The following is a 16,325-nucleotide window of genomic DNA, read 5'->3' on the forward strand; positions in this document are numbered from 1 at the left end:
TCCAATCAAGCTGTAATTCATCAATTTTTTTTTTTAAAAAAATGTAAACAATTTTGAGGGCATATTAAGCAACCATCTTCGCTGTTATAATAAAATAATATGCACCTTCAATCAAAAAACAAAATTTAATATGTACCTAATAACTTAGGAATCTATCTTTATATTACATTACATTTTATCTATACAACATACTAAAGCAAGAACATTTTCTTAAATTTTCCTCACAAAACATGTAAAAGAAGAAAGGAATAATATTTATTGTCAAAAGGAAGAAGAAAGGATAACTTTTTTTTAAGGGAAGAAGAAAGAATAATTATTAACTACTACTATTTTGGTTAAAAAATGAAATTATAACTCATTCATAATAATTGGACAACAAAAACATGTAAAAGAAGAAAGGAATAATATTTATTTGTCAAAAAGAAGAAGAAAGGATAACTTTTTTTTAAGGGAAGAAGAAAGAATAATTATTAACTACTACTATTTTGGTTAAAAAATGAAATTATAATTCATTCATAATAATTGGACAACAAAAATATTTCGTATTGACAATAAATTTTTGTTAATACTTAATTCCTAAGTTTTTGAATTCAACTTCCAAGTTATTTTGCGTTCTCAGGTCAATAATAATAAAAGATAAACGTATATATGTTGTGTTGTATACTTGTATTGTTAGCATTACCGGTTTATTATTGCATCATCATCTTCATCACTCTCCCGCCCAGGCAACGCCATTTCCATTATCTTCTGATCTCTGCAAAAGCAACTACACGCAAGATCTGGTTCAACACAACAATGGCGGGTCGATTCTTTGGATCTTCTTCCGCTTCGATCGACATGATCGTCACCAATACGCCATCTCAGGAACTCGCTCTAACCAACCTCGCCTTCATCTCCGCCTCCGATCTACCTAAATTCGCCGTCCCTGGTCACGATAACCTATACCTCGCTTCCATCGGCGATTCCTTCGTGTTCTCTATCTCATATCCTTCATTCACCACTTTATTTGCTTCATTTCATTGCATTTTTCATTAATTTTTATTTAATTTGCGTTGTTCGATTCATTAGCTTAGATTTAAAATTTCTTTTATATATTATGATTCATTACAATGCTGAATGTTGATTATTTGTGTACAATGAAGCACAGACTCCTCCGGACACGACACAAACGCTTACACGCTGATATTGATTAATTTTTTTAGAAAATGACGTAGTTCAATGTAATCAGATGTGTTGTGTCTGACACCTGGACACATTTTCGATCAGAAGTGTCGGTGTTACAGAGTTTGTGTATGAACTTGTGATTTTGTATTTGTGGCCTTAACTTAGAGAATACAGCTCATGAAAGCATACGTGGAGGCCATATTGCGTTGAATTCAATTCAACGTCGATGTGCAAGAGTTTCTGCTGCCGAATCTGTACCCGTGACGCGGTTAGTTTGTTGTAGTTTGTGTTTTAGATGATTAGCATTGAGTATTGAGTATCAATTTTGCTCATGAATTGATTTGTTATTATGCTGTTTAAGATTCGTGCCGCCTGAAAATTTCAACCTGGCAATGCTACAACTTGAATTGGAATTCATTAAAAAGGCTGGAAGCAAAAATGAACAGGTGTTTTATGTGTATTTGAGCAAGTTCATTTGGTTGTCATTAATTTTCTGTTGATTAGAGTGGTTTGTAATTAAGATTGTTGATTTTGCTTTGTTTTGTAGATTGATGCTATAGTACTTGCCAAGCAACTACGAAAGAGGTTTATAAAGCAGGTAAGGTTTTTCACAGGGCATGTTGTGCCCTTTCATTAACTACTAGTGTTGGTTACTTTTTGAAAACATGAACATAGACATTGCCATACAGTTGCTAGATGTTACGATGTGTAGTCCATAGTAGTGCAATTTAATTAATCAATGACTTATAGTTGTAAATTATTAACTATTACCATTTCTAATTTGATTTTCAAGGCAGTTTTAAACTTTAATTTGTTCATGACATTGATATCTAATAGCCTTTCCTTTGTGAGTAATGCATGGATCTTAGTTATAGGAGAACAATTTTTTATTCTGGTTCAGGGGTAACCTTTTTAGTTTCTTGAAGGAGATGAAACAGGGGGATTGCATATAAGTTGGATGAAAGTTAAACTTGTTTTCTACTGTTCATTAAGCATGTTATTCTGTTGTAACCTTCCTCTTTCATCACATGCATTCCTCTTGTTTGTTTGATGATACTATATTCAATTGTAAAAAGATTAACGTGGATCTTATTAAATTCAGGTAATGACAGCAGGGCAGAAAGTGTTATTTGAGCATCAGGGAATTAATTATAGCTTTACAGTCAGTCAAGTTACTGTTGAGGGCCAACAAAGGTCTAGTTCTATTGACAGAGGGATGATTTCAGACGACACATTCATGATTTTTGAAGCTTCACGTGATAGTGGAATTAAGGCGAGTTTCCTAATTTTCTTTTGACATCTAAACTACTGTTCAGTTCTTTCTTGACACATTCCAAATGCTTACACAACTCAACTATCCCTTGATGCTTAATGTTACTGATTTGATTTGGGTAATGTTTGGCCAACCTTGATCTTAGACTGTTCATACAGAATTTTGTTTGGTAATATCTTCTATATATCATTCAGTAACGAAGTCCAGTAGTTTAGTTTGATCATTGTTACTTGTATTCCATGTGAGGTAATTGATCATTGTTACATGTATTCCATGTGAGGTAATAGTTAACACTTTGCTATGCAAAATAATGTCACTTTATGTAAATTTCTTCACTTTACTCTATTCTATTAAGAATAACAAAGTCTTCTCCCAGTTGGTGGACAAACTTCCTAATGCTACTCTACTAACTATTATTATCCTTGCAAAATTTTACGGGTTTATGTTGTGCTTTGCAGATTATCAATCAGCGCGATTCTACTACTAGCAACATTTTTAAGCAGAAAGAATTTAACCTTGAGTCTCTGGGTATTGGTGGCTTGGGTGCAGAGTTTGCAGATATATTTCGAAGAGCTTTTGCATCTCGTGTTTTCCCTCCCCATGTGACATCTAAGTAATAGATCTGATACTGTGGTCCATTTAATCTACTGTTTTATGATATATCACCTTCTCACTTGGAAGCATTTGACGTTTCAGATTAGGGATCAAGCATGTGAAGGGCATGCTGCTTTATGGTCCTCCTGGAACTGGAAAGACTCTTATGGCACGTCAAATTGGAAAAATTTTGAATGGCAAGGAACCAAAGGTTTGGAAACCACTCGTTATACTTGTGTAATATATTTGAACATGCGCACCTATCAGTTTAAGTGGTTAATATAGATATAATATTTGTAATATCTTTTTTTTTTTTTAATTATGATTGTTCACTCTTCTAACTGTTTTTCATAGTGCACCAGTATTTGCCTTGGAATACGTTTTTCTTCAATGTTTTACGATTTGGTACTTTTTAACTTATCCACTATAATTTTTTATTCCAAATTTGGCATTACATGATCGTTTTCATGTGTTGTCACATAAATTAATTTTCATAATAAATATAGGCTTGATTTAAGAATATTATCAAATTCTTTCACTTGCAGTCAACACTTGCCTATTTCGTTAACTATGCCCTGCATGAATCTTGCTTGGGTGGGTGTAACTTTCTGCTGGCATATTATCAGTTCTCACCATGCTTTTATGCCTTCTATAATATACTAACTTGATTTTTTGAAATCATAATTTTTTCACTTGGTTTAGATTTCATAATGTTTGATATGCTATAATAATTTTAAAAGTGGATGTGAAATACGTACTTTGCTTTCTATAGGTTGATATCTGGTTATTATCTTTTTGGTGGTTGATGAATCTTAGATTTTCTTTTCTTACCTGTACTAGATTGTAAATGGCCCTGAAGTTTTGAGCAAATTTGTGGGTGAAACTGAAAAGAATGTGAGGGACCTTTTTGCTGATGCTGAACAGGATCAGAGGAACCTAGGTGATGAATATACATTCATTGCACGTTCTTTAAGTTCAAGTTTAAGATAATTCACTTATTTTTTTCTCTGTTTTCCAGGGGATCAAAGTGATTTGCATGTTATTATATTTGATGAAATTGATGCTATCTGTAAGGTACGGGGTTTCTCAAACATTATCTCGACACCAATTCTCTATTGTGTTGCTGTAGTCAATTTGTTAATTACTGTTAATATATATATGGGTGTGTGTGTGTGTGTATAAAATAGGGGCTAAAGCCCAATAAAGAGAAACTACAAAAGAATCAAACCAGGAGTACAAACTCCTAACACATCAGCAGCCACCTACTGCTTAATCTTAGGAGGATGCTCAAAAATCACCAAATCTTCTCCAAACTCGCACCCTAAACAGGCAAGACCACCCGGAACCATAATTTTCTCTCGATAAATATGATTTATGCAGACACTCCAATCAGCCTCCAGCAGTCTTCTAATCTTCGTCGGCAAAGTTCTTCCCTGGACACTACCTAATGAGCCACATTGCAAGCTTCTAATAACAACTAACTCCAACTCCATGGCTGAAGGCCTATCTCTTTGACCAAATCTAAACCCTCGTAAGCCTTCCATAGCTCTTCCACGTAAGCACACATAGAGCCTAGAGGCTTAGCAAACCCCACATCCAACAACCTCTATCATCCCAATAACACCTCTGCAGCTAGCTGACAGATTATTACCACTTGAGGCACCATCCGTGTTTATTCGAGGCCACCCATGCCTAGGTGCCTTCCAGCTAAATGTCACCTCTGCTTTGGTACAAATATAACATGGATGAAAAATATGCTTGGCCCTCGTATAATTGAAACTTATGGAGTGATTATCTGGGAAGGAAAAAGAGGCCTCACAAAATCTTCAACATGAGCACCCTTATTCCTCCAACTCCACAAGTGGTAGCACCCATGAACATAGGGAACGTGATCACAATTCAATGTGGGGCTATGAAAATAATGCATGTAGTTATCTAAGTAATCACTAGCATTGGATTTAAAGTTACATTGTGATTGAATTTTCTGATACTACGCATAGGAGCCTATTTTGATAATATTTCCCACACAAAAGAAAGAAAATGAAATTGAAATAATCCTACATTGATTATGAGTCTCCTATCTAATAACTTGCATAATTTGAAATGAGCTTCTATGTTTCAACATTTCTGAAGATCTCTTAACCACTGATAAAAGCTTAAATTTTGGTCAGTAATGAATAAAATAATTATGTGAATTGAAAAGTTCCTATATACCAGAAGTTAATCCAAACTGTGCTATATGTTTCTCTTCATGTCTTGTGCAGTCCAGAGGCTCCACTCGAGATGGTACGGGGGTTCATGATAGCATTGTGAACCAGCTTCTTACTAAGGTCCGTGAAAGTGTTAAATCTTAATTTTTTTTTTTTTTTAAATATACATATATAGTCATCAGTATTAGTAAGAGGTTTTGCTTGGTTTGCAGATAGATGGTGTGGAATCACTAAACAATGTTTTGCTTATTGGAATGACTAACAGAAGGGACATGCTTGATGAAGCACTCTTACGGTATCTATATGACTATACCTCCTTCCTCTGTTCTAGATCTTAATATTTATTTTTCTTCCTGAAAGTAAAAATATGAACAGTTAACATGGATACGCTATAATTGTCGTCAAATCTACTTCCAATCTGAATGCTTTTAGATAATGTAAGATGTTTAGCAAATGAGGCAATGTAACAAAATAATAGCGAATGAAATAAATCAGGGAGAGAATTCAGAACACACTAGTGAATTTGCTCATAGATATCTGAGTAGATTTATAGGGCAGTTATGTTAGGAATGTTGGAGTACCCAAGTTAATAGTGTACCCTAGGAAGCCTAGACATGTATAAATAGAAGGAAGAGGGGGAAACTGAGGGGCGTTCAATTTCCAAATTCTGTTAACCGTTTCGGTTGTAACTGCCTTGCAGTTGTGAAGGGGAATTTCCCTTGATCAATAATACTCACTCCACTCTCTTTTCTGGACCATAACAAGTTAACAGATCTATTAGATCTGTAATTGCCCGACAGTTACCGGTGTGTGAATTTTATTACTATCGAATAGTCCCATATTTGGATGAGATATGGCCTGGCTGTGTGTTTATAAGTGGAGGCAGTCCTCACCTTACATGCTGGTTTTGTGGGGTTCTCTTAGGCCCAACTACAAAATCTAAGATGGTATTATAGTCTATCCAAGATCCATTGGGCCACCTTACAAGTCGGTTTTGTGGGGTTATGTTTGGTCCGTTCATGAAAGATTTGATTGGAAACAATATGTAATGCAACTTGGTTGTAAAAAAATAGTCTTTTCCACAATGCCTCCCAACTTGAGTTGTTAAAATAATTGCTGTGTTCCTAGGTTTGTACCGCCATAGCACGATACACGGCCCCTCAACTGGATCCAGGAACTATTTTCTCTTTCTTAATCCACCATGAGATTAATTTACTGATATGTGCTGATTTATAATATTGAAAGAAAATATGTGTTATAGATGGAAGTTCCCTGCTCCATGGTTGTACCGATGGGGTACCCAGTCAGTGCACAACAAGATGAGAATGCAAACATAATACTATATTACAAACCAATATCCAAGTATTCAAGAGACCTTAAACTTTCCCTCCCTAATATCCTTTCCAATACTACACAAGCTCGTCCAACATTCCCTTCCTTTTATTTATAACCTATAATCTCTCGCTGACTCGCTCTGACTAATTCCCCAATTAACTAGCTATTCCAGTCCACTAAGGATATGGGGGTTACAACCACACCATTTATCCCCCTCTTCCTAGCTTGTTAGACTGGGAAACCAGCACAGAAGATTCAAGAGGCACAGGTGTGGGGTAGACCTTGAGGGTTGGAGGCATGTAATAGCTGTTCAGAGAGATTATCATATGATAAGTATTTCGGAAAATTTGATTGCAGCTAGAGTCAAGTTCAGGTAGCAGACCAGCTAGGGAAATGCCCATAAAGTGTTAGGGACCAAGGTGTGGCTGGTTTAGTCTAGACGAGGTAAGAAGGGAGGAGGAAATAGAATGCTGAGCTGGCAAGAAGAGAGAGAGAGAGAGTGGGGATCGTAACGGAATTTTGATTAAGGTGCATGCCTATCAAATAGGTTGAGGGTGTGAGTGGGGTGTATCTTCGGAATCGTAATTGTTTTTTTTTTTTAAAACTCGGTATCCGATCCAAGAATCGACTACTCCGAGGGGACCAATCCCACCGCCCACTTGCTTGCCCACTGAAATTTGCACAAGGGGGAATCGAACCTGAGTCCTTGAGAGGAGCAAACTCCAAGATCCCAAGCCAACCACTAGGCCAACCCCAAATGGGTTGAATTGTAATTGTTTGCTACAAATGGATAGAGCTATAGCTCTCACTAGGAGCCTAGCTCTGTGAAACGGATTTGATCCTCTGTAATTTACCCTTTGATTCCACCATTGAATAATGCTCAATTGATCTCTATTTTGATGTTTTACCGTTTCATTTGTTTCTTTAGTTTACTAGTTCCTTACATAATGTCCCACTCCTACGTTATTTGACATGTTTTTTTTTTAATGGCAAATGTTAGTATGTCCCACTCCTACGTTATTTGACATGTTTTTTTTTTAATGGCAAATGTTAGTAGTTAGTTTGATAGAATAATATTTTTACTCTTCGTCTGGGTTTGAACCTAGAACCTCCAACTCCTTTTCTTTTCTCAAACCAGTTGAGCTACCTAACCCCCCTTATTTGACATGTCTGTCTACATTATAAGCAAAGGATATGAATGCAATAAATTCATCAATCAAATTTTCAAGCTTACTCATATACGTTGCATGCCCACATTTAAGTTGCATGTCCACTGAACAATGCATGTACTTAGGGGTGGACAATGGGAGGGTTCGGGCTGTAAACGCTCACCCGAAGAAAACCGTCGGATGAAGAATCTCAACCCATCTCCGCCCGTTTAGTTTTTCGGGTGACGGGTTCTACGGGTTTACCGGGTGGGTTGAAACGGGTGAAGAAGAAGAGAGTCGCTCAAAGTTTAGCCATCTACACCGCCGTATTCAACTGTAGTGAGTCTGATCTGAATGTATCATCACCTTCGTTCAACCACCAAACTGCAACTGAGAAAGGAGAGAAACAACAAAGTTAATAAAACTGCATACTGTAGCTTTTAAAGTGAGAGGTTTTTTAAGTTTGTTTGCACTTGTGACTTTTTGAGTTGACTCGGTTTACACTTGTTAGATGTGAACTGTTTATTTTCTTCAAATTTTAACAAGAATTTGGTGGCATGGTGTGTGTCTCGAGATTACCCTGCTGTAATTCAGTAACAAGAGAGAAAAATAAAAGACTATGAGTACATGCTATGATGAATGCTATGCCTTTTTTTATGAAAATAGCTGAATGTGACAGTGCTATAACATGCCTTGTCAAATCACTGATTAAGATATTATAGAGCAATTTTGGTAACAACGGGTGGGTTCAGTCTTCACTAGATTCATTTTAGCCACCCAGTCCCGCCCATATGTATTCACATGAAACTGAAAAATAAGCTGATGACCCGAAGACCGGTACACCCCCCCTCCCGCCTAGCTATTTTTTCATGCAGGTTGATCAGTTTCGGGCGGGCCTCAGTTCTATGTCCACATGAACTAGTGGGTGAGTTGTGGTTTTCTATCTACGGAACAAGGCGGTTTGGAACACATGTGAAGGAGATCGGATTTTGAAGATGGTGGTTTGTTTTGATAAATCGCTCACCACGAATCCAGGATGGGAACACACTTAAAACATATCGTAGAGAAAATAACAAAACACGTGAGTTTACATTGTGCTGCACTATCTGTCAACTTCCACGAAACAATCCAATAAATCTACCACTATCTCAAAATAATTATATAAGATTTATGATAACTTAAAAAACTTACCCGAAGATATTTATCACCCTAGAAACCTGATACCCCCCCAACTCAATAATCACAAGGATTGATGAAGACTCACTCACAGGGGATAGTCCGATCACTCACATATGCCTGTAGGTTCACTCTTTGCTCTTAGATGCCTCAACGCTTTATAAGACTTCCTTTATATAGTGACCGTGAATGACTTCTTCCAAAATTGTTTGGTGGATATTTCTCTCCACCTTTCCAAAACATTTGAAAATTGTCATTTCCTTCGTCCAAAGATAATGCAAGTTCCCCCAAGAGCCAAAAAAGAATTGGGGCAATATTCATTTTGGTCCCTGAATGTGTAACAAGTAGGCATTATAGTCCCTCAATGTATCGAAATTCCAAAATAGTCCTTGATTGTGCACTTCCTTAGTCAAAATAGTCCTTGACATTAAAATAGTCCTTCAATGTTGACATTAACTCTTTTCATACAGGGACTAATATGACAATAAATAAGTATATTGAGGGACTAATATGACAATTTTAACGAAGCACTTTAATGTAAGGGACTATTTTGACTACATAGTGCACAATCAGGGACTATTTTGAAATTTCGATATATTGAGGGACTATTGTTTCTACTCGTTACACATTCAGGGACCAAAATATCTATTACCTCAAAAAGAATTCTAACAACTTAGTAGTTTATTTTGCATGGAAACTATTACATTGTAGGCTTGGAAATTTTAAAATTGCTTTCCCCGACAGGGTAATTAGTGGTTGGGTCATCGACAAGCTTATCTGCCGATCAACAATCATTTTTAAGGGATGGAATTGTAGGAAAAGTCACAGTTGGTGGAGATGCGGCTGTTTGCTTGAGATTGGAGTTTGGCACTAGTGTTAGTGTAAAAGCATAGTGGTTCAAAGGAATGTCATACCAGTGATACCATGTAGAATTAAGACAGAACAACAACAACCACCACTGCCCTTTTCTCACTAGGCGGTGTTTGCGAGAGGGATCAAATGATGCCAGTCATGGATTGAGTCCGATGGTAGACCATATAATCTCTTACTGGTTTAGTCTATATCTTTTGTTTGTCTCCCTCTATCTCTAATTGTTGGAATATTTTCTATATGGTCAACCCTCCTTTTCGGTGATCAAGAGAGTTTGAGGAAAACTATGTGACTAATTAATTATCCTACACATGTTTCATGTTTATATTATATACAATATTATTAGTTACAAGGGGAAGCAATCATCTCTTAATTTAGAGCTGATAAACTTTAATCACCATGCTGGTGCTTAACTCTCAATGTTTAATTCTGATACTTGTAAGTTGTAATTAATTTTTATAGTAGCTACATGTCTGTTTGCATGTGGTTCATATCTTCTAGTCATTTACCACTTACTATTTTGTCTTGTAGACCAGGGCGGCTCGAAGTCCAGGTTGAGATAAGCCTCCCTGATGAAAATGGTCGATTGCAAATTCTTCAAATTCACACTAACAAGATGAAAGAGAATTCTTTTCTAGCTCCTGATATAAACCTTCAAGAGCTTGGTATGTATTTACTATTTAGTGATGCATAATCTTTTTACACATGCATATACATCTGCTATTATTAATAAAGTAATAAAAAAATTGGATGACTATGGTTCCTAGTTGCATTAGCAGAATATTTCCTTACTGAGGGGTATTATAACATGATCAATTTGTTAGATCTTACTAGTTTCATTTATCACATGCAAACTGAGGTGGAGTCTGGCGAATTAAAAACTGGTTCTGCGATGTTTCAACTGAAAACAGTTTATAAATATGTGCAATTTTTAATTTTAACCGATTTCAAATCACCTAAAACAGAACTGACATAGGCTTGGACATTGTATTTGTGACGGAACAGATTTCTGGTGATCAATTACTTCTTTACACTTTTGTTTGTGTCACACTTGGATGTTATTTCCAACATGGGGATGGTGACTTTCTTGCTTTATCTTTGCTTCATTGAGAGTCACATCTAGTTTATCTAGAATTTCGTTTTACTCTAGTCTTTACTTGATACTATCAAATATTGTTTCCTAAAATGTTAATGAATTTTAAATAAAATTGTGTGGGAAGGAATTTTTTTTCATCTATCATAAACTGAGTAGGTACAATCTCGCTATTTTCTTTCGTTGAAATAGTTGAGTTTAATAATATAGATGTTTACCGGATAAGAATTGATTTTATGTATTTTGAATTGAACTTAAGTGTCCAACAAGTATCCCCAAAAATGTCCTTTTGTTCTTCACTTCAACACACCTCCAGCACTCCTTTAGACACTCTTCAGATGCGACTATATTGAGGACAGACACATCTACGTTTTTCTTTCTTTCTTTTTTTTTTTTTTTTTGTAAAAAAACCTGTTGAGGAAAAAACTTTTAAAAGTCTTAAAATTTTGGTTGGGACTCACTCAACATCACAAAACCGGATTGTATGGTAACAAATGCCTCTCACTCATTAAACATATTTTCAGGCTCTATCTAATCAAATGTGGAACATCTGAATACACCTCTTTCACGCCCAGGATTGGACATCTGGAGCGTGACCTCAGTGGCTCAATAGAGGGTGACCCAACAAATCTTGGATAACCTTTGATACCATCTTAGGTATTTGGACTGGTCTTAATTTATCCTTACAAAATCTGTCATACCTCAGTTATAAACATTCTCTCATATAACGTGGACTTATAAAAAAGTAGTAGTTTAACTAGGCATTTGAAAAAAAATATCTCTTCTTCCTGCGTACACACGTTTTTATCTTCTCCGGTCTTCATCTTTCTTTTCGTGCTTCATTTTTCTGATTCCCTTTTTCGTTCCCCTATTTCACCTGGTATGGTCTTCATCTTCATTCCATCTCGGCGGTCATTTGCTAGTCATCTTGATTCTTAATTTAGATATTTTATAAATAATGCACATATGTAATTTTATGTAATTATACCGTGTATGTGTCCTATAATAATGAAAAACATTGTCTCAACTCTCAAGAGTCAAAGGTATTTACAAAACATAAATTCAGTCTTGTCATTTGAGATAATATAGGCACCACTGTTTTCCAAAATGCAGGACACTGACACATACTTACGTGTGTGTATTTCTATATATCAGATTCAATAATTTATCAGCATTTTTATAGAAGTTCAAAGAGAGGGGACATTTGATGATTCACATAATCAAAGTTAGAAGAAAAATTGAACCAATTAAGAACACGCAGGCAAACAAATATAAATATCCACAAGTTACAATAATATGGGAGTGTTTTTTCTCTTGTAATATACATTTGTAAACCCTTTATGAATCAATAGCAGAAATATTCAAATTCAAATGATCAGTTATTTTGATCATGTTAATTCTTTATTAACAATCATGTAAATGCATGAAACATAACCTATGATTAATGGTATAAATGTTATTTTTCATATTACCAAAAAAGAGGAAAAATAAAATTATCAGAATCATGGTTTTTGAACCATGGGAGGTTTACCTTTTCTTTTCTTGTGCAGCTGCCCGAACCAAAAACTACAGTGGTGCGGAACTTGAAGGTGTTGTGAAAAGTGCTGTCTCATATGCCTTAAATAGACAATTGAGCCTAGATGACCTCACTAAACCAGTGGAGGAGGAAAATATTAAGGTTACGATGGATGACTTTTTGAATGCACTCCATGAAGTTATTCCTGCATTTGGAGCTTCCACTGACGATCTTGAGCGATGCAGGTACTGCTTTTGGTCCCAAGGCTTTACAGTTTTCAGAAATGGGTTAAGCAACTTCATTTTATTTATTCTTTCCCATTGGTATTCTGAAAATTTACATAAAATGTACTCTGTAGAAGATATTTCAGGAATCAAGTAATATTATCTGTTTCATGAAAGTATCAGTGCATGATTGATAGGATTATATGCGAACAATGATTGTGTTATTTGATTTATAGACTACTCCCTCCGTCCCGGAATATCTGACCCATTTTCTAAAAAAAAGTGTCCCAAAATAACTGAGCCATTTCAATTTTCAATACAACTTTCATCATTCCCAATACAATATAACTCTAATTAATACTACTTTCATCATTCCCAATACAATATATTCTACTTTCCCCTTTATTTATACATTTTTCTTAATCTGTGTGAAAAACCAAACTGGCTCAGATATACCGGGACGGAGGGAGTATAAGAGAAGGAGTTAGTTAGGCTTAGAACTAGTTAGGCTAGCTGGCACTTGACAGCTGTTGCTAGCTGTCAAGTGACTGACAAGTGTCAGTCATCTATAGGTTGATCTGCTACTGCAGGTAACTGTCGGCTTTCTATGTAAAGCTTGATTGTAACAGAATTTAATCAATCAATGAAAAACAGAATTTTAGATCAAAAGTCAGTTTTATGATTTCTCTCTGAATTTACAGACTCCATGGCATGGTGGAGTGTGGTGATCGACATAAGCACATTTATCAGAGGGCAATGCTAATTGCGGAGCAAGTTAAAGTGAGCAAAGGAAGTCCCCTTGTTACTTGTCTTCTGGAAGGTTCTCGTGGCAGGTATGTGTTGATTTTCATACTCATTACTCTTTTGTCTTTTGTGATATTATCACATATATCTAACCTGCTTTGTTTTTGTAGTGGTAAAACCGCAATTGGAGCTACTGTAGGCATTGATAGTGACTTTGCATATGTCAAGATAGTAAGTTCTATCCTTATACTCCCTCCATTCCTTTTTATTTGATGTTTTAACTCTTAAGTTTTATTTCAAAATATTTGATGTTTTAGAATTGTTGGTATTGTTTGTCCAATTTTACCCTTGTCACAATTAATTACGTTATGAAAAAATTAATTACGTTATCAATTGTTGGTATACTCCCACCATTATTTTTTGGATGAAAAAATTGTATACTCCCACGTTCATTTTTTGGAAGTGTAAGTAATAAATGTATTGAAATTAGAATTGTATACTCCCACCGTTCATTTAAGAAGATTTGGAATTTTGAGAAGAAAAAAGCAAGGAGTAATCATGGCAGCCAAAAAATAAAATAAGGGTATTGTAGTCCAATTCTACAACTATTTTCATTCTTTAATGATTCCTTAATATGTGTGTAATCGGCTAAAATATCAAATAAAAAGGAATGGAGGGAGTATTGAACATTACACTCTAAAAATCTGCATTGCTTTTGACTTTATAATTAAGGACAAATTTAACTTTGATCTTTTGTAATTTGATAGATTTCAGCTGAAACAATGATTGGTCTACATGAGAGCACTAAATGTGCCCAGATTATTAAGGTTTGTCATAATATTTTGAGCCATTCTTTTTAACCTATTGAGTATTGCATGTATATATTTTCTGAAGACTAGATTACTGACCTTGCAAATGAGGTTTTATTGAGTATTGCATGTATGCTTTTAACTTTCAATTTTCTTTAGCACTTTAACAATTACATTGATAATACTATTTTAGCATTTCCCTTGCGTGTTTATCATGTAAATTTTAAGGTCTCATGCTTTGTAATAGGTTTTTGAGGATGCGTACAAGTCACCTTTGAGTGTCATTGTTCTCGATGACATTGAGAGGTAAGATTTGTAATTGTTCTTTTGTCATCCTTATCTGTAATTCCTCCCCAAGTATTAACTATTTCATTGTACATTAATCCAGATTATTGGAGTATGTGGCCATTGGTCCTCGTTTTTCAAACATAATTTCGCAGACACTACTGGTCTTGCTCAAACGGCTTCCTCCAAAGGTTTCTGTTTGTCCTTGTCCTTTGAGTTTATTTCTGATGTGCATATGTTATAAGTTTTCAATCTGCAACACCTCAAGTATTTTAAGTTTTAATGCGTGTGCATATTTTTTCTGTGATTGGTGCAAGCAGTATGTGTAGCTCTTGAGAGTTCATCTCCACACCTTCAATATTAGAAATATTAATGACAAATTATTTTTTGATGTTACGTAACTCGTGCTGTAAATAATGTGCATTTCTAACCATGTTTTCAGGGGAAAAAACTCATGGTTATTGGAACAACAAGTGAAGTGGACTTCTTGGATTCACTTGGATTTGTTGATACATTCTCTGTAACTTACAATGTTCCCACCTTGAGCAAACATGACGCGAAGAAGGTAAACTCATTTGTTCTCGGCATTTTGATAGAGCTCACAGGATAATTACATGCTATTGCATATGGTTATGAATGTTTCTTGTTATTGTTGGTGGCTTTATGTTCTTTTTGGTAACATATCAGTTGTCTCACATTGTTTAAAATTGAAGTGATTGTATCACTTGCAATGTCAAAATTTGAGTGAACAATTTAATTTGTTTCATGAGTTTATACGCCAAATTGTTGCTTTTGCTTATATTTTAAATACTGTAGTTCAAAATAAATGTTAAACATCTATTTTTCATTTGTAAAATTACAGGTCCTAGAACAGTTGAATGTTTTTGCTGATGAAGATATTGATTCTGCCGCAGAGGCATTGGATAATGTATGTATCATTACTCCTTTATTTGCTTCATCCATTTATTTTGTCTTAGCAATAGTTTGGCTTTACTCATAAAACAGTGGAATTCCTATAATTTTACAAGAAAAAGTTTCTTCGTCAATTTTTACTTGTCCATGTGAAGATTATTAGTAGTATAGGTGTTGGTTGTTTTTCTGTTAACATTTTTATCTTTTTGCCAATGAGGTGTGCTCAATTTTATACTTTCTAGCATTCTATGCTTTTAAGCACAGGAGGTTAAATTGTTCGCTGAATAGCTTTGCATAATATTTGCTGCGATATTTTAAACAATGTGAGATATTTGTATTTATTCTAACTCCTATTTTATGCTCAAACTTTATCCTCAGATGCCTATCAAGAAGTTATACATGCTTATTGAAATGGCAGCGCAAGGTGCGCAAGGTGGATCTGCAGAAGCTATCTATTCTGGCAAAGAGAAGATTAATATCAATCATTTCTACGATTGCCTCGGGGATGTTGTCAGATTAGTATAGTTTACTGTCTGATCAAGTGCTTTCACTATTGCGTTGTATCACCATTGTGTTTTAATTGAATATCATTTTTGTATATTTAAAATTCATACGTTGCATAGTACTTCTGGTCAGTTTTGAGGAGGCTTTGTCAATCATGGTTGCTTGCTTTTGCTGATAGTAATCGGGACAGGTGTTTGTAGTTCAGGTTTTATCTGTTAGGGCTATGACTTAGTTTGAATTGAGCTGTACCAAACTGGCATAAGCGTAACCTTCTGTAGTGGGGATTCAACATTATCTAAACACCTTATTGTGATATAGATATATTAATGCTATATTTTTGTAAATGTGTAAATTAACATTGTACAGGAATAGTTTTAACGTTTTATATCAGGCTATCTAATATTTTCAGTAATAGCTAAACATTGTTTGAAACAAACCCATTGTTTATATATAAACTGTGGATTGAGA

The 16,325-nt window shown here is 35.1% G+C and overlaps 1 protein-coding gene and 1 long non-coding RNA gene across 2 annotated transcripts; one reads left to right on the forward strand and one right to left on the reverse strand.

Annotated features, from left to right (window-relative positions):
- Positions 1-618: 618 nt before the first annotated feature.
- Positions 619-16,209, forward strand: NSF (AAA-type ATPase family protein). The gene is made up of 21 exons (XM_085704036.1): positions 619-982; positions 1,336-1,432; positions 1,526-1,610; positions 1,712-1,762; positions 2,267-2,437; positions 2,896-3,050; positions 3,134-3,242; positions 3,872-3,971; positions 4,050-4,105; positions 5,296-5,361; positions 5,454-5,536; positions 10,302-10,435; positions 12,414-12,624; positions 13,305-13,436; positions 13,518-13,578; positions 14,115-14,174; positions 14,404-14,462; positions 14,545-14,632; positions 14,884-15,006; positions 15,304-15,369; positions 15,732-16,209. The coding sequence occupies exons 1-21, from the start codon at positions 649-651 to the stop codon at positions 15,876-15,878; spliced, it is 2,388 nt and encodes a 795-aa protein (XP_085560162.1). The 5' UTR covers positions 619-648; the 3' UTR covers positions 15,879-16,209.
- Positions 7,772-12,586, reverse strand: LOC146932377 (uncharacterized). Its single transcript, XR_015007084.1, has 2 exons — positions 12,395-12,586; positions 7,772-8,114 (listed from the first exon to the last, which is right to left on the reverse strand). It is a non-coding gene; the product is annotated as an uncharacterized LOC146932377 (long non-coding RNA).
- Positions 16,210-16,325: the final 116 nt, after the last annotated feature.

This window comes from Medicago sativa, chromosome 4 (assembly GCF_051527215.1).
Source record: "Medicago sativa cultivar Bolivia chromosome 4, Bolivia_mono, whole genome shotgun sequence".
Lineage (NCBI taxonomy): Eukaryota > Viridiplantae > Streptophyta > Magnoliopsida > Fabales > Fabaceae > Medicago > Medicago sativa.

What these genes read in the sequence shown, in the direction of transcription:
- NSF (XM_085704036.1), top strand. Translation starts at nt 649, where the DNA reads ATGTTGTGTTGTATACTTGTATTGTTAGCATTACCGGTTTATTATTGC. An exon ending in GAAAGAGGTTTATAAAGCAG is followed by an intron (nt 1,763 to 2,266) that starts GTAAGGTTTTTC and finishes TATTAAATTCAG; the next exon opens with GTAATGACAGCAGGGCAGAA. An exon ending in GACGATCTTGAGCGATGCAG is followed by an intron (nt 12,625 to 13,304) that starts GTACTGCTTTTG and finishes CTGAATTTACAG; the next exon opens with ACTCCATGGCATGGTGGAGT.